We start from the raw sequence: 18,928 nt of genomic DNA on the forward strand, positions 1-18,928 counted from the left end.
TATAGATGAAAGAATTCAAACCTGCAAAGAATCTCGAAGATATATGCTTAGAATTTGCAGAATTTTCCTGTGGTAGATTTTCCGCAGGGAATATAGGGGGTTAGAGATAATACGTTTCGATATTTGATATCGATTTTTGGGCCGATATATCGATATCAAATATCGCCCAACACTACATCCAACGCATGGTGTCAATAAAAGATAAAAAAAGAAAAAAAAAAAATTTGGAATTCTTTTGAAGCAAATGAATGAAACTTTTTAGCTAATTCGAGCAGTGTTGTTGAGGCAGCATGAAGTCACTAAAAGGATTGAAATCCGATCCGACCAATGGAGCAAATGGAATTAAAATATCAGAATTGCAATTTTCTTTTAAAATATTGAGTTTTGTTTTGTATAGCTTTGTGTATTTTAGTGTAAACTATATTTACTTTGGATGTTGCTTGTTTCACTGGAGTAAGGATTTGATAACTGTTCATAAATTTGTTTCAGGATAACCGTTGTACAGTCCATGCGTCTTGGTGTTGATGTAAATCGTCACAAAGAGATAATTGTGAAAGCAGTTTCAGCTATTTTGTTGCTTCTGTTGAAACATTTCAAGTTGAATCATATCTATCAGTTTGAATTCATGAGTCAGCATCTGGTATTTGCTAACTGTATTCCTCTTGTCCTCAAATTCTTCAATCAAAACGTTCTGTCCTACGTCACTGCAAAAAATACGTGAGTTTGGTTTTCTATTTTTTTTTTAAGTTGGTTGTGTAAATTTACCGGTTATTAAAATATACAATTCACTTAGAAAAGAGAAAGAATTTTCAGTTTTTGTAGTTGTGAAAAAATCTGACTTTCTAGGACGAAAAGAGGGTTTTGCAAGCTTTTTTAGAATTCACATGGTGGGCTAATTTTCTGCTAGAAACTTAGTCTTTGTCTTGTTTAATTTTATCTTTGTCGAAAAAAATAAATTATTTAACAAATTCTCTCTGCGGCTTTAGAAATAAAACTATACATAGATACATTGTCGTAACTATTTGTTTGTTCGAATTTATGCTGGTTCATAGCATCAAAAACAGTAAAAAACTAATTTACTAGGTGTGCTTTTGAGCCCTGTTTGAAACTGTAGGAAATCCAGGGTTCTACTGGAGTAAATAACAAAAATGGACGGTGGGGAGGATCTCTATTACGTGGAAGATATATTATTAACATCCTCTTAAATCGAGTGTCATTAAGACTCAAAGGTGTTTTTGGCTCAAAATGTATAAGTGTTTGGTGCTTGATTAGAAATGAATTTAAAAAAACCTTTTTTTGATGAACATAAAGAGCGTAGTTGGAACTCAAAGCGAACAAAAATTATTACTTTTTGGTTTATGGGACATTTTTGAAGGAATTTTTCAAACAAGTGCCCAGCTGAAAATAAAGAATAACTAATAAAGGTCTTTCACAGGCTATGAAATCAATAAAATCTATGACATGATTTTAACTCTAAAAAAAAAGCTCAAGACAGCTTAGTTTTCAGTAAAGGGCTAGGTTTTCAGAATTCTACAAATATAGGCACGCGCCAGGTATTTGAAAATAAAAGATCTTCCAGCAATTTTGGCATAAACCACATTGTAGTCATTTTTGTTCGTTTTGAGTTTCAACTTCGCTCTTTACTTTCATCTGAAAAAATTTGTTTTTTAAATTAATTTTTGCGCGCTTTTCATATTGAAAGAAAAAAAAAACTTTACTTAAAAAAAAAGAGATTTTGTCACGTAAAGAGACTATGGGCTACATTTTCAATGTCATCTTTAATGAATGATAAATTTAGAAAATCAATTATCTATGAAATCATTAAAAGAATTTAAGGTGTGTTTTCTATTTTTTACGGAAGTCTGTGTTTTCCTTATTCTCGCTTGTTTCGTTTTCATTAAAAAAGAAAACGAATTGGTCGTTGAAAGAGAATACGTATTTGAAAAAAAAACATGTTGTATAAGGCTCAAACTTGTGTTACCACGACCACGAGGCAGAGCTGTTACCATTAGACTATTCAGCCTTGTCTATAAGTTTAGTTTATACTATTTTCTGTTTCAAATTCCCTGCTTATTACACGCTATAAATCTTTTGGTTCTTTCGCATTATATGGGCCTCTCTAAAGAAGTCCAATAAGAGATGCTACGGTCGAACGGCAGAGAGACGCTTTGAAAAACCCGTTTTTACAAGATGATTCTAGACACCGCTGAGAGAAATACTTTGTCTAGCGTGGTTTTAATTGTGTGTACGATATTAAACTATGATTTTTTGGAGTTTAGATGGGGAAAAAGATGCCTAGGTTAGGTTAGGTTATGTATTTAGTATATGCAATGCTTCCCCCCCCCCACCCTCACCCCTAATGTGCAAGTATATAGCCCAAATTTGTTTCTAAACTATTATATATTCAACCTATTTTATTTTATTCATCAGCGTTAACCAAACTTGACTTTTTAGAGAAGCCCATATAATGCACAAGTACCAATATTTTTGTTTTTTCTGAGAAATGTTTTCGAAATTCAGTTTCTCCCTGGAGAACTTAGAGTTTATTCAATGCCAGAATTGGAAAAGCTAAAACAAATCTCATCCTGAATTACTAATTGACATACCAGATGCATAGGAGTTAGAAGTTAGTATGATTGTATTGAAGTTAGAGGGTGTGAAGCTGTTGCTACCATCTGTAGTGAAAAATCCACTGTCCTTCTCTAGGCCCCACAAGTAACATCTCCGGCCTTCTAAATATACAAGCATATTTCTACCACCAATTACTTTTTAGGAAATTCTAAAGGTTATTAAGAATCTTAAAAATGGTAACTCATTAGGATATGACAGAATATCTACTAAAAAAAATATCGCAAGATTAATTTTTGAACCACTTTTTCAAATAACTAATCCATATATTTGTTCCGGTAGATTTTCCAGTAGATGGAAAATTGCGCGTGATAGCAAATATCAGTTTGAATTTCGTGCAGGCCATTCAACAGAACAAGCCATTGGAGCTCTTTTATTAGAGGCAAATGGTTGCCTAAATAATAATTAGCATTTTTCAACCGTATTCTTTAACATTAAAAAAGCATTCAGCACCCTAAATCATGATATTCTCTTTGATAAAACGGAAAATGCAGTTATACGCGGTAGGGTACTGAAAAAAATGAAATCCTATGTTTCTGGTCGTCACAGAGTGGTAGAAGTTGGTTGTCATTTTTCAAAGAATTGATGACCTTGATGATATTGCTTTCCCACAGGGCCATTTACTAGGTCCTTTCTATTCTTTATGTGTATTAATAATGTCGTGATTTGGAGCAAAATAATGTTGCGATTCTGTTTAAAGAAGAGGAAGCTACGTTGTTTAAAGCAAGGGACTTGTTTACGCTGGTTTGAAATTTGATTTCAACAAGCCCTGTTAACCAGTGTTTTGTCTGTGACTGTTTAATACAGCTAATTGGGAGTTTTTCTTCGCAAATTTCTGTCATTTCAGATTAAAATTGATCATTTAAGTGTAAAACTTGCCAAAAACATTCGTTCTATGTATTGAAACACATTTTCAATTTTCTATTTAAAAAATGATTTATCGCTCATTGCTTGCATTTTTTTTAAATTGCTGTACAATAATGTATCTAGTACTTTTTGGATACTCATAAAACCACATCAGATACTTCAAAAATAAAGCAATAAGAACACTTAAAAATATCTTACACCGTCCGTTGAAACTTAAAAATCAATCGTAAACAGAAACATTGTTTTTTTTTTTTTTCTTGAATATGTTAGACTTGAAACGTATAAGAGACGTAAATACTGCAATATGGCTTAAATCTCAACCGAGTCATATGAAGATTCCCCGTATGATTTGGAAACGAAAGTATCGAACGTTGTCTTATGAGCTTTGATGATAGGGCATAAACACTTTCTGTAGTCTTTTTATGGTTTTTGTTAATTTGACCATGTTGGGGTTATCTCCTGTGCGCCTTCTTAAACGATATTGCTTCTTTCTTTTCGTTTTTTCTTCTAACATTTCATTTTCTAGTTTAGTGGTCTATTTTTATTCATTCATTTATTTTTATCATTTTGATGTTCTCAATCGTAATGTCTGTTACCACCAACAATTCCAAGCTCTGCCCTTCGTGAGGGCTATTATTATTGTGTTCTTGTGTTTTATTGAGCTGATGCTATAAATCTATTTATTAATTAAAAATTTTTGCTCAAAATTTTTAAATTTTGAGACAATAGAAGCTGTTGAACGTTTTCCTTAATTTGAGAACTTTAAACAATTGGCTACTAAATCTATATTCTTATTAATACCACTTTGCTGTCCTATTGAAAACTTGAGAATTCCTATACCCTTAAGAGGGATATTCAACAGATTTCTAATTGTCAGGTTTGAATAGTATTAATAACAATACCATTATTTAAATCCTATAACTGAAGGGTTTGCATTACTTTAAAATTAAAACTTTTTGTTTCAAGGATTGCAATTTTGGATTTCCCTTCATGTGTTATTGGAGATCAGCCAGATTTGACAACGGAGACTCTGGAGATTGGTGTTAGTCAACCATACTGCTGGAGCAATTTGTTTGCCTGTATAAATTTACTGAGAATTTTAAACAAATTGACCAAATGGAAAAATTCTCGGATTATGGTAACATTGTTTTTTAAACTTTCTTCTTTTTTCAAATAGATTACATCATATGCCTCATAGGCACAAAAGTTATGTTTGGATCCAAAGAAACTTAAGGCCTCAGTTAAACTGACTTGACAATCTTGTTTAGTTTAGGAATTTATTATCGCTTATATAATAAAGGTTAGGTACCTCACCAAATAGTAAAACTCACGGATTATGTTAAATTTTTATTATTTTTTTTGTATTCTAAAGAGATTAATGATTTTGAGTCCATAGACAAAGATGAAGGAGCCTTAAAACCGTCAAGTTGGCCAGGGCCCGATATATCTGAAGTACCAAACTAGGATAAAATACGGAGCTTGAAATGAATCATGGAGTAATATAGATCACAAAATCAATCCACCTTTAGACGCCTCCTCAATTCATAATAAGATTATGACTTTAAGAAATTGCCAAAAATAGGCGTGCTGTGGAAACAGAAGAAGCTATTAGAAAAGTCGCAAAATTTTGTTTTGCAAACTTAAGCTGCATTCCCTGGGATTCATAATTCAACGAAAGATGATAAATGCATTGAAAAGTATGAAATTATGTAGAAATTCAACAAAAACCACATAATTGATAAAGGTAATTTTGTCATTATTTCAATCTTTTGTCAAAGTGAATACAGGCCTTAAAGATATAGACCTGAAGAAGTATTAAACCTATCCTGTTCGAGTTATGACTCTGTTCTTTTTTAAACAAAACCGCTTCTTATAAATAATGTCGACATTTTAGTTTGATTGTTTTATTTTAAAAGTAAAAGAGCTCCTCATTAAGGACGTAGAGATTATTTTGCCAGAGAAGTGTATCATGCGTTATTTGGCAGTGATTTAGTGCCTATATAACATTATAGGGTGCAGCTCATCTCAATAAGCTGCACTAAACAACAAAGGCTTGGATCTGGTTTTAATTATTTATTTATTTATTTTTGTTTTGCTGCAGTGAGCTATTACTGGTAGGGGTATTGGATGAAAAATCGCAGGAATACATTAACTAAGCTTTTTAATACTTTTGTCTCAGCTTAAAATCTTTCGAAGGTTTTTTCATTTGAGAGTTTAACATAGCTCTTGTTGTTTGATCCTATTATTATCTAATTCACTGTGCTTTGAGCTAGTTTTAAACACCTAATTAGAATTTTAGGACAGTAGTTTTCTTTATTACCATTTGGGATAAGTTCCAATTTTTTACGAGATTTGTTTTATTTTGGACGGCCAATATATCCCTTTATGCCAAACCCGATTGACTATATTTTGCAATTTCTTGAGACCATCCATCGAAGTATCTGATTTTCTCTGATACGCTTGTGTTTGTTAGAAAATAACTTAAAAATTAAAACTAAACGCCCAAAGTATTAAAACCAGTTTTCAGCATCGAGCAATAAAAAGTTTTTATTATCATTCGTCCTTAAGCCTACTTATACATTTTCCACCATCACCTCTCCAACAATTCTGGAATCTATCTGGAAAGTTTTGTGGGAAATTGTTTGGAGAGTTTTACGAGTGCAACGTCTCACAATTTTGGAAATCATCTCCGCAGATATTTTGCGCATTAAAATCGAAACATTAATTTATATTGCTTTATGTTTTCTTCGCTCTTTCTCTACGGGGCTAATCAAATAGACCAGGTAGTTAATTCAATAGTTAATTTAAAATAGAGAAGCAAAAGCTTTTTTTATATATATATAAATTTCGTAGAGGAATCGTATAAGAGAGGAAAATTTCTTAATATGAAATCCCTACATGAGCTGAGAGTTTCCTCTTTTGTTTTTAAGATTGTGAATGATCTTGCACCAATGGGATTATTGAATTTGCATCTATTCCGTGGCTCTACGGATTATCACCTCTATTTGACTTCTTCTTCATTTTAGGGGCAACATCACCATGCAACAAGGGGTTCATTTTCTTTAAAAGACAAGGGTATTCAGATTTGGAATAAAATACCAGAAAAAATTAAAGAATCTGTTTCATTTCCGTCAATTTAAGTTTAAAATCAACAAGTGTCTTCTGTCAGAAGAGTCTTAAGCAGTTTAGTTTGTACTCAGTTTGTGCATCCTTTTCTTTATTGCAGGGGATGATGTTTTTTTGTTTTTATGAATGTTGTTCATTGATAGTGATGATTTCCAAAGTTCGGCATATTTTAAGAAATAATAAAGTATGAAGTCTGAAACAATTTGGTTTTTATGGGTTGTGTACAAGCTGGAATTATTTAGCCAATGGAAACAAGAATATGATTTGATCTCTTCTCGGTCTGATCTTATCTGTTCATCCTCTGAAACGATCTGTTCTCGGTCTAAATCGTTCAATTTTGCTTTCCTGATGGTGGAATATCGACAAAAAAAAAAGAAGAAAAAAAAAAGAAAAAGAAGGACACTCAGAGACATGAACCAAAAACATTTTTCTTGGCAAGCTTTTAAGCAAGGGGATGCTGACTTACTGAAAACATATACAGTAGATGACATGTGCCAAGCATTGTGGCAATTATGCCCTACTTAGTGGAACTATGCCACGTGTTATTGAATTGTGTGGCTCACGTGGTGCTCTAAGATGTAAACTTGATGGCAGAAATTGGCCGGCCCCTCGCTTATGAGGTCAAATGGTGATAAACCTTTATAAACTTAAAAAAATCCAATGAAGTGCAGCAGTTAGGGTATAAAATATTATTCATAAAAATATGTATATTGTTCACTTTGTAATCACAAATTTCAATTAAAAAATTTAATAAAAAAATGCCTGATATCTAATCAAACCAATAATTTATGTTTGAGGCAAGCAAGAGTTAAACAGCATTATTACTCATGGACTGTATACCAAACTTTATCGGAAATAACCGATAATAAAACTTCAAAACATGCTGTGGTGAAAACGTGATTATGAATTGTGAGGAGTAGATATGTGTCTAATTTTCATTGTAAGACGTACTTAATAGGAATGCCGACGAGTTTCTCTCCATTTGGCTGGCGAGTGCCAGGTTGCCGACCATTGTTTAAGGCAAGTGGTATAAAAAATCAGCCCACAATGACTGTGAATATTTTTTTTAGATAGATTTGAAGCTATTGTAAATAAAATCTTATGCTTGGAAGCAAGTGGGGAGTGAGTAGGCATGCTCTCCCATCTTAAGGGTTAAACTTCTTAGCACCTCTTGAGAAGTGTCTTCTAATAGAAAGAGAAGTATCCTCTAATAAAAATCGTCGGCTGCTTAATCTCTGAAACGGACCAATCGGGTAAATTTACTGCCCCATTAATAATTATATTCTCCTCCTTTTATTCTTCTTGTTAATAGTCCATCTAGGCCGTAAAATTAATTGGTAATTATAGTTCAAAACAAGTATCCTAAACTAGAGTAGATGGCCTGGCGTCTGATTTGGATTTGTGTCTCAGGTTAGCGAACCAGTTTTCAACGTTCGGGATGCTCTCTGTTTTTAAGCCATTTTCCGTTCTACAAAGTACAATCTACATGGGGCAAATAATAATTTACTGCTTGTTAAATCAGTTTTCCTTTCAGTATGAAATAAAGGATTGACCCTTCTATTTGTATGCTTAAATACTAAAAGAGCGTAAAAATTACAATAAAAAGAGTAATAGTGCTACTTCCCTTTATGTTTAAAAAAGAGAATTCTTCCCTCTCACGTTCATTACCCCTCTCTCTCCACCTTCACGAGGCACCTTCCCTTGAACTGTAATGTTTCTCTCTGTAATTTCCTTTCTTTTTTATGTAATTTGCTGCTCTTTGCGAAAAAAAAAAAAAAAAAAAAAAAATCAAATATACACCAAGAGAAATCTTAATTAATTTCTTGCCATTTTTGTGATATAATGTGCATATAAATACGAAAGCCGTCTTAAAGGAAGGCTGTTACGTATAGGTACTGTACAAAAGATTGTTAAAGGCAGGGTTCTGATCTCTTTTCCTATGAAAGTTCTATATTACTAAAAGTTATTATATCTACATTCTCACCCTCTGTATGGGCCCTGGTCAGATACGTGAGCTTAGTAATAACAATCATAATGATTTTGATTGTAGAAAGGTAAATCTGATGATGAGATGATTTTAAATTCAGTTCTTATTTAGTTGTGTATTCATGCTACTTATTATATTGCCACTAGATGAAAATAATTAACTCAGAGTAAAGAAATGTTTTTTTTAGATGCTGGTTGTTTTTAAATCAGCTCCCATTCTGAAGAGGGCGTTAAAAGTGAAGCATCCATTTATGCAACTCTATGTCTTGAAAATCCTTAAAATGCAGACAAAGTATTTGGGTCGACAATGGAGGAAATCAAACATGAAGACACTGAGTGCCATCTATCAAAAAGTACGACATCGTCTCAATGATGATTGGGCATATGGAAATGGTACGTCGGAAATGGTTGTATATAGATTAAAGATCATAGGACTGATCAGCTCCGTGTCTGAAAATAAAAAAAGAAAGAAAAAGAAAGAGCAATGTCATCCTGGATTATTCAGAAAAATCGTGAAAATGATTGTGAAATACCTAGGCAAAGACATTTTTCGCTTTCTTCTTTTTTACCTTTTGTTACCAATTGTTTAAGCAGCCTGTGCTCTGAAGATCACCATGTGCTTAGGTACTTTATAATCCAGAAGAAGCTAACATAATATTGTGCTCAATATTAGAAATTTTCTGATGAATCTAAAGAAACTTAGACCTTGAATTCAATTTCCAATTTTAATATATTAAACTGGTAATGTTTTATTATATTTCCTTTATGAGCAAGTCCGTGTTGACAGTGACGCATATAGTTTATAATTCCTATTAAACTCATGTATATATGCCAATGCAGATGCCACAAGGGCCATAGTTCCAAAGATAATGAAGAGGAAAAAAAACTGACAAAGCTTAAGTTAGAATCCCCATTACAAAGAGAAGAGAAACAAAAAATATTACTTATATTACTTATTTAGAAAATATTTGATAACAACTAAAGGAATAAAACGTTTGAAGAATTAAATGTTCTTAAATTTTGAATTTTAATGGTGTCATTTCTCTGCTGAAGGGAATACATTAGTTAATCTTCTTTAAAATGTTACTTTTTCATCTTATCCCACATTTTGCAGCAATAATAACTTATTCTCCTAAAATCTATTTTTTAACCTAGTTAAACCTGTACCTTCCCTCTGTTGTTTTGTAGGAGCTTTATCTCTCTTGCCTATTTCTTTTTTGCTACTTGCTACCTTCTGCCTTCCTCTCTTTCTATGTGGCGTCTGTTTTTGTTTTCTTATTGTCAGGGGCGTAGCTACAGTACTTTTATGGGGGGGGGGGCAAGAGGGGTTGCTATTGAAGTAGGTGCTATTCAAGCGGTAGTGAAGAGAAGCAACTATTTAACAAACATGCTACTTGGTGAACTTAAAAACATTGAGCAATACATTATAAACAATAAATACACATTAAACAATCATAAATATTAGTGCTGGTGCTTGGCTTTTACTAGAATTGTCAGCAATGAGCTGCTGCAGACGACAGAGGTATAGCATAAACAAGCTTTCGGGTGGGCAAAGGTGAATAACGCATAGACTTAGCTTTTTCAGCCAGATTCATCACTAATGCTGCAGTACCCACCATCCACTTCCCCCAACTCCCACGCCCTGCACAGGATGCTCAATCTCATGATTGAACCAAGCTCTATTCTAATAGCCCAGGGTATTGCGCTATTCATTTCCACGTAGTTTTGAATGGATTTTGACTATGCAAGATTTAATTTGTTGCACTAAACTTTTAATATACATGATTTATTGAAATATTATTTATAATTTTTTATTAAATTCATTTGTTTGTAGGTTCGCCGATTTGTATTAACAAATAGCATTGATATCAGCGCGCCGAAGTCAAAGCAAAAATCATAGGCAGCGCAGTAGTGCTGTCTTAAGTAAAGATACGGGATAAATCAAAGTATTACCACAGATTGTGAAACATTATATTGTGAGATATTCCCCACATTTAAATAGCGATCGTATTATAAATTTGAATGTGTTTGAAAAATAAAGTTGAATTATTATCTTATTCGTTGGGCATTGTTTGACAAAGAATATCTAGAAAATCTGGACAATCTTGGCATCATTGCGGCAGAAACCTCAAATTAATTAAAAATTGTCAAGGATGGCAATTGGAAGGGAAAATTGACTCCTAGAGTTTGAAATAACCTTCCCCTTAGTATCTTTGTTAAAAAAAACGAATTCTATAAAAACTATACAAAAGTTTTTCTTATGTAAATTAGGGTATGGGAGCATAAATTTCCGGAGGGGGTTACTCTGAATATCATTTTTCTGTGTATACTTCCCTTCACAAGCAAAGCTCGGTCTCCTAGTGCTGCATGATAAAACTGATAACAATAGAAAAAGAGAATGGGTTGATACCGCTTATACGTGCACACAACAGTTCTAAATTGTGAGAAAAATATACATATTTTGTTTTAATTCAATGTATTCTATTCTCAGCTGACACTTCGAACAGCATGCTGATGCAGAGATAAATGTCCCACAAGTAGCGCTGGCGTTGTGTGAAATGCGACTAATTTCTGTCATAATTCTTAGCACATTTATGTCAGTTCTTTTTTTGGAGCTGGTTAAATGATATACTTAGAAAAGTGAAAATAGCGAGAAGTCAGCATGGTATTATACATAGAGGCAGTTTAATATTTATACATTAGTATGTGAATCCAAAACGCAAGGAGTAGGACGTTATCGGCGCTTATTAGGCATTTCAATGACAAATAAGAAAATCCGAGTTACAATTAAATACTGGAAATAAAAAGTAATACAAATAAATGATTCCTGGAGCGGATCCCCCTCTACCAAATTCTATGACCGAACTAAAACCGATTTGGCCTATCTAGCTATTAATTTTAAAAAACAAAGTTTTCCGAGGGAAGCAAAGAGCGAAGTTGAAACTTAAAACGGACAAAAAGTATTACTTCATAGGCTATCTAATATGCATCAATAAAACTAGTACGAATAAACCAACTAATTATGTAGTTTCCCCATGGTCTTAGGATGATAAAAAAAAGTGCTTTCCTGAAAACACAAAGTCAAGCATAAAAAACAGGAATATTGATTTGGGAGTCAAAAGTGAGTATGTAGCCTGACAACAATAAACGAATCTACTAAGCTTTTCATAGTCTTATACCAGTTGTGATATCTGTAACTTTCAGTATACAATTAAAATTATCTTAAAAACAAAAGTGTAAAACTAAATTTTTTTTAATAACCACGAAGTAATTGAACAGCATACAGAAATATTGGATTGATTTATCAGTTAGCATTTTAGTCTCGCCAGCTATAATACCAATAGTGAGTAATATACAGTCTTAAATTGTAATAAATATGCTTTAGTATTACTTGAAATGAAGATCAAATAAGACATAATATGAGCTCTGGACATCCGATTATTTCTCTCTATAAAAGAGTGAATTTCAAGCTATGATACATATTCTAAGGCTATTATACAGTCCTAATACTATCAAGATGGCTTTACTTCAAACTTGTGTACAAACTAATCATGACATGTCCTTTTCAGAAGCAAAACGAGAGCCAGTCATTGAACTGAGCCATTGTGCAGAAGTGATACCAAATTAAACGTAAAAAAAGCAACAATCCTGTAATGGATTGTTGCTTTATCTTAAAAGAGATTGACCTTAAAAGAGATTGACAATATTTTTATTCTGTAAAAAGTGTCCTTAAATGGTATGCTTTTACTGTACCAAAACTATATTGTTTTGTTTTTTCAGTAAAGCGCTAGTTTTTTTTTAATCCTAAAAGCATAGAGAAACATAATTAGTTGGTTTATTTGTACTGGTTTTTTGCAATAATTTTTGCCCGTTTTGAGTTTCAACTTCGCTCTTTACTTCCCTACGAAAAACTTTGTTTTTAAATTAATCTTTGTTTGTGATTGATTCAAGTTTGATGTAGAAACACCGCTGCCAAGATCTTTTTTTATTTCTACGGAGTAATATGTGTTCGTTTTAAATTTTAATGTCACTCTTTATTTTCAGCTGAAAACTTATTTCTAATATAATTTCTAATTATCACCGTTCTAGGAGAGATAAGACAAGGGGAAGGGACGCACAGTCGCCTTCGCCGTTAGAACTATCACACAGGCTTCATCGCAGAGGGAAGTTTGAAGGTTCAATTCAAAACTGTTGATCATTCAAGCTTAATTTTTGGCAGATTTTCAGTTGAAAAAATTTTAGTTTTAGTTAATTTTGTTTCGCAATAATCTTTTACTTTTACTTTTACTAAGTATATGTGAGGGGATCTTATAAACCTCCATTTAAGGGCTTTGGACCATAATTATTGCAATGGTATCGTTTTATGCTTCCAAACTATTCCACTTAATAAGTGGAACTAAAAGTGCCGTTTTTAGTGCTATATGGCACTTTTGGATGGTAAAATCGATAAAAAGCACGTAGATATGGGTAATAGGTTTAAAATGAGCTTTCCTGAGATATGCTTTAAAAAATGAGTGCATCACATTTTCAAAAATAGTGGATTATCCGAAAAGTAATCATAAAAAGGGACAAACCATGATTGAAAAAAACATTCAAGTGGAATCGGACGCTTGGTAATCTAATTTGAAGTCCAGCATATTATTGACAGAACCATGCCTCTAATTATGTAATTTGATATATTGTTGTTTGTAGGACTTAATTTCGTAGCTTATTAAGGGGGCCTGGAGGAACACAAAAGTGTTGTTTTCAGGGCATTATATCTTTTATGAATGGTAGAATTGATAAAAAGCACGTAGATATGAGCAAAATTTTTCAAATGAACCATTAAACATCACTCTAAAAAGTTCTGGTAGCCCACTAGCCCCAGCTTTTCCACTTGAGACATGGGCCCAAAAGTACCATTTTAAGTGCCATTTGAAACTTGCAGATGGTAGAATTTATAGGGAAAAAGTAGATATGAGCAATATTTTTTATGTGAGCCATTAAAAATCTATCTAAGATGTTCAGGTAGCCCGCTAGCCCCAACCCTCGAGAAACGGCATAAAAAGTTTTCGTTCCATATGGCACTTGCAGACGGTGGAATTTATGTAAACCACGTACATATGAGAAATAGTTTGAATGAGCTCTTAAGCATCTCTCTATGATGTTTTAGTAACCCGCTAGGTCTGGGAAAAAAAAGAAGAAGAAAAAGACCGTTTTAAAGTTTTTTAGCTTTTAGTCACTATGGGCTGTGGTTCGCTCTTTACTAGGTTGCAGATAATGCTTCAACCATGACTAAGAGTTCATTGCAAATTCTCCCCAGAAAATAATTAACATTAATATCTGTAAAATCTAATAGATAGAAAAATTTGAAAAAACCTACTAGATATAAGCAATTGCCTTTACTTGAGCAATTAAATATCTATCCACGATGGTGTAGTAGACTGTTAATATTTTAGTAGCTTTCTGGTGAACAGAAGAATTATGAAACTTATTAAGAGAGTTGAAAGGGGGAGTATACGGGAGGGGTTCTTGTAAACCTTCAGTTCAGGGTTCTGGAACATAACTATTACAATAGTACCTGTTTTGTTCTTCACATAAGAAGTGGCACCAAAATTGTTGTTTTCAGTGCTATATCGCACTTAAGAATGGTAAAATGGATAAAAAAAAGCACGTATATATGAGTAATAGCTTTGAAATGAGCTATTAAACATCACTCTTATAAGTTCTGCTAGCCCAATAGCCCCAGCTTTTCTACTTGAGACACGGCACCGAAAGTGTCGTTTTAGTGCCATTTGGAACTTGCTGATAGTGGAATTTATATGGAGGACGTAGATATGAGTAATATATTTGATATGAGCTATAAAGGATCTGTCTACAATGTTCTAATTGCCTGATATTGCCACCCCTTGAGAAGTGACACAAAAAATGCCACTTTGGGACCTAATGGCATTTTTAAATGGAGGAATTTATAAAAAGCATATAGATATGAGAAATAGATCTTGAATGAGCCATTAAGCATCTCTCTATGATGTTCTGGTAGCCCGCTTGGCCTGTTGAAAAAAAAAGAGAGACAGATCAGTGCTACCGATCCAAAAAAGTGATATTCCTTGTTGTTCAAGGAGGGGAACTGTAATTTCCCTGTAAATGGTTTTTGACCTTGCTGATTCTAGTGGTGCACTTTTCATTTTGATCTGACGCCATTTTCGAGGGGTTTTAGGCTTTTTGTTCGAAATTAGCGTAAATTTCTGTTCGCAATAGACTCTTGCTTTTAAGACGAAACGAAATAATAGTCAACATTCCTGGTTCAGTGCCAGATGGCAATTTTTTCACTAGGCAGTTTTTTCCGAAACGCGTTTTTTAAGTTTTGGTTACTATGGGCTGTGGTTCGCTCTTTACTAGGCTGCAGCTGCCGCTGCAACCATGATAGTGCAATCATATCATTATATAAAGCACTATGTCTTATTTTCTTTTTCAATGATTCTTTTTCATACAGGGAATTATATTCGTGGTAAATCTACCTTCTTTCTCTTCAATGATTCCATTTCTTTCCTATTTTCAGATGTAGAGGGTGTATTCATTTCCACTTTTGAAAGTTTTAAAACGAGAGAATCATCTTGAACTGGAAGATTTTAGGAAGTAAAAGCACCTTAAATATCAGGGAAAAAATTGACCTCGACAAATTTAGGGAAACAGGAAACATAGAACATTTTTCAATTTTGCTATTAACTAGGCTCACATTTTTACTTGATGATAAGGTTTCAAAGGCAGTATATTTGGAAAAATATTAATGTGGAACATGTTTTAAAATATAATGTACCCCTATTTTTTGTGTTTTCCTTATGTTAAAAATGAGCATGGATTAATCAAAAAAAGATTATCTGTTCAAAATAAAGAGCAGATTTGACACTTAAAACGAGCAACAGTTTTAAGCTATTTAATAAATTATAGTTTTGTTTCCAAATGATTGGGGGGGGGGGCCAACGGCCCCCCCCCCTTTGTTCCCCTTTCAACGACACTACTGCTTATTATTACTTTTTTCGTTTATTGGGGATTGGATACGGGATTCGGTAGATCCCTCTCCCCAAAAAAAAGGATTGGTAGGGGTTGGAACAGTTTTAGTAATTAACATCTAATTCATAACTTTTGGCTTCAATTATGTTGAATTAAAAATTTCCCGCCTTGAAAAGCACATTTTTATCCTGACTGGATGGATTGGTTTGTTAGATCAATCTGATTGGCTGATACCTACGTATGAGCTGTACTACTCAGGCTGTAACTGAGGATGTAACTAAATACTTATGGAAACATGGTGTATGCGTACGGATAAACAGTTGTGCAATCCGCTTGCTCTATTCATATTATTGTTGTAAAATTGTGGCAAAGGCTGGAAATAATTCAAAAGAAAGCTGGAGGATTTGTTCCACAGTTGTTGTAAATGGGTCGTTCGCTAGCTTCCTTCGATATATGCTGAATAGTAAGCTTCAGATATGCTGGAGGAAAGAGATCATTGAATTGTTAAAAAATGAGCTTGGTATTCCACTTGAGGCACAGTTATGTTGTCAATCGTTGTTGGAATGAATCAGTTTTAGACTTTTTGAACTCTTCTTTAAAATTAATTCCTTGTTAAAATATAGTGGTCTTAGCATCCTCATTTCTGAGCTTAGTCTGTTTTTGACAACTCAGGCGTCATTAATGATAATTTATTATTTGTTATAATTTTCATTCTAAGACAGCACTAACACTTAATTACATGTAATTTGTATTACTATAAGTTAAGAACAGATTACAATGTTAACTCCTCTTATATATTAAAGCATTTTAGGCGCTAAGTTTTATGTTATCTGGCATATTAGGCAGGAGGTGATAACAAATAATTAATGACCATTAACGATAATTCAGTTTTTAATAATTTTTCCGAATTTAACTGCAGTTTTCTTCAACAGTCATAACCCTTGCAGGCAAAATTGCACAATTAAAAATGACTTAGCAGCATAAGTGCTAGAAATAGTTTTCTTTCAATAATTCTGCTAGGAAAATGATATACTATTTTCTGATCTATAAAAATACCACAGAGATTGAGTTATCATTCATATGTCAAATTATTTGAAAAAAACTACGTTTTCTAAAGAGTTAAAGAGGCTGAGTTACAAGGTCGAACCTTAAAACGTACAGGGATTAGGAGGCACAGTTGGGGGGCTGGCGCCCCCCAAACCCCCCGCTTTCGCAGCCTTTAAGTAAAAAAAAAAGTTTTTTAAACTGAAAGTAAGGAGCGACATTAAAAATTAAAACGAACAGAAATTATTCCGTATATGAAAGGGGCTGTGCCCTCCTCAACGCCTCGCTCTTTACGCTAAAGTTTTTATTGTTTAAAAAAGAGTTGTGAGAAAGTCAAACTTAAGCGTAAAGAGCGAGGCGTTGAGGAGGGAACAGCCCCTTTCATATACGGAATAATTTCTGTTCGTTTTAAGATCTAATGTCGCTCCTTACTTTCAGTTTAAAAAACTTTTTTTTTTAAACAACGTTAAAGGGGGGCTGTGGTCGGAGGGTCGAAATTTCCGGCCCACTTTTACCCATGAAGATAAAGTCGGAGGGGGGTGAAATTTTGCACGTTTCTTAGTTTGAGCTACAAAATGCGATTGCCGCTGTCTCTCTGCGACCTCTAAGACCGGAAATCGCTTAACATTGTGGTGGGTCGCCTCTTTATAGAGGCACAAGTGTGCCTCCTTGATATCTCAATTTTCAATGACTTCTGACATATTGCAGAAGTAGAAATCTTGTCCACAATTTAAATCTTTTTCTTTTATTTGTACATAGGTCCATATCTATCGCTGCAAGCTTAACAACAAAGAGACATTATTTATTGAGTAATATTATTATTTATCCCTTTTGTTTTTAAGATTTGGATGCTCGACCATGGGATTTCCAAGTAGAAGAATGCAATTTGAGATTAGCTGTTGAAAGATTTAATGCTAGGAGATATGATAAATCAGGGGTTGGAAAGGTAAGCTCTTTCTTATAGCCTATTATGACCTAGTCAAAGTATGATCCTTAGTAATAAATAAGTTTTAATAAATAAATTCATAATAAAGGTGAGGGGGTAAGCTTAAAAATCGAATTTAATAGGTACATAAAAGTAAAACTTAATAAGCATACGATAAGTGTAAATGGGATTGCTAGAAGACCGTGGACGCAACTAAAGGAAAGTGGTTTAACTTGATTTTAAAAGGGTCGAGAAAGATCTACTATATCTGTTGCTAGGTATATTTGTCAGGTTGAGTTGTAGTATAGATACATAGTTGAATTGGACACAGAATTTTACAAAATACTTTAAACCCAGAGCTGTTCTTATGCAAAGCTGGTGAGTGTCAGTAATGAATTAAGAGATTTTTAAAGGAGTGATAAAATAGATAAAATTATTCCGTAAATGAAGGCTGTCCCCTCCTTAACGCCTTGCTCTTTACGCTAAAATTTTTTACTGTTTAAAAAAGATAGAGTTGTGAGAAAGTCAAACTTTAGCGTAAAGAGCAAGGCGTTGAGGAGGGGACAGCCCCTTTCATATACGGAATAATTTCTGTTCGTTTTAAGTTTTAATGTCGCTCCTTACTTTCAGTTTAAAAACTTGTTTTTTTTATTTAATAACTTAAAACGTTGATTTTTCAAAGCCTGTTGTATGTGGATTCCTGATGCTGGGTTTTTGGAAACTAGTTAGGATCTCTAGTAGCATTCAATTTTACTTATTTCGTAAGATGTATCTGTTTCTGACTATTTGGACTCTTACAGGATCCGGATTTTGAACCGGTTGACAATTGGCTTCCAAGTGTTCTCAATCGACCAATGGAATTGACAGAAAGCTTCAAGCGACATTATGAACTATGGCTCAATCAAGAGGTGTATCACCGTGAGGTAGACTGGGATCAACTTCTATCAACTAGTCTTTTGTAATTGTATTTGTTTGGTAGTAGTTTTGGCTTAAAATGGATTCAAGAATCTAAAAATCATGTTTTTGTATACAAAATGATAATACATGTTTATCTGTTCAAATGGTTTTCCCATTTGTTTTTGATTATTTTAATATGGCTTTGGCTCAATGAACTATGGATGACTCATAGTTTTCAAGGAGATTTAGTGATTATAGAATCTTTTATTGATAAATATTAATTCACCGCGGAGCTCTGGTGGAAATTGAAGAGTACGAACTGCAAACATTAACTCGGAAAACAAAAGTACAGTATTAAAATATAACGTCAAAAATTAGTGACAATAAAATATGCAAAAACAATATTTCCAACCACAAGAAGTAAAAATAACAGGTTTTGAAATCAGGTGTTCCTTTTTGACT

General features: G+C 33.4%; 1 protein-coding gene across 2 annotated transcripts in view; it reads left to right on the plus strand.

Moving 5' to 3' along the window:
• Positions 1–18,624, plus strand: part of Strip (striatin interacting protein) — an 84,088-nt gene extending 65,464 nt beyond the window's left edge. For both annotated transcript variants that reach the window (XM_089087091.1, XM_089087099.1), the window contains exons 12-16: positions 490–717; positions 4,462–4,633; positions 8,796–9,000; positions 17,487–17,590; positions 18,370–18,624. In XM_089087091.1, the coding sequence (XP_088943217.1) occupies positions 490–717; positions 4,462–4,633; positions 8,796–9,000; positions 17,487–17,590; positions 18,370–18,531 (871 nt within the window). In that variant the 3' untranslated portion in view covers positions 18,532–18,624. The remainder of the gene's footprint in view (positions 1–489; positions 718–4,461; positions 4,634–8,795; positions 9,001–17,486; positions 17,591–18,369) is intronic.
• Positions 18,625–18,928: the final 304 nt, after the last annotated feature.

The sequence above is a fragment of the Artemia sp. Qi Xiang Cuo genome, chromosome 1 (genome assembly GCF_049724085.1).
Source record: "Artemia sp. Qi Xiang Cuo chromosome 1, ASM4972408v1, whole genome shotgun sequence".
NCBI lineage: Eukaryota > Metazoa > Arthropoda > Branchiopoda > Anostraca > Artemiidae > Artemia > Artemia sp. Qi Xiang Cuo.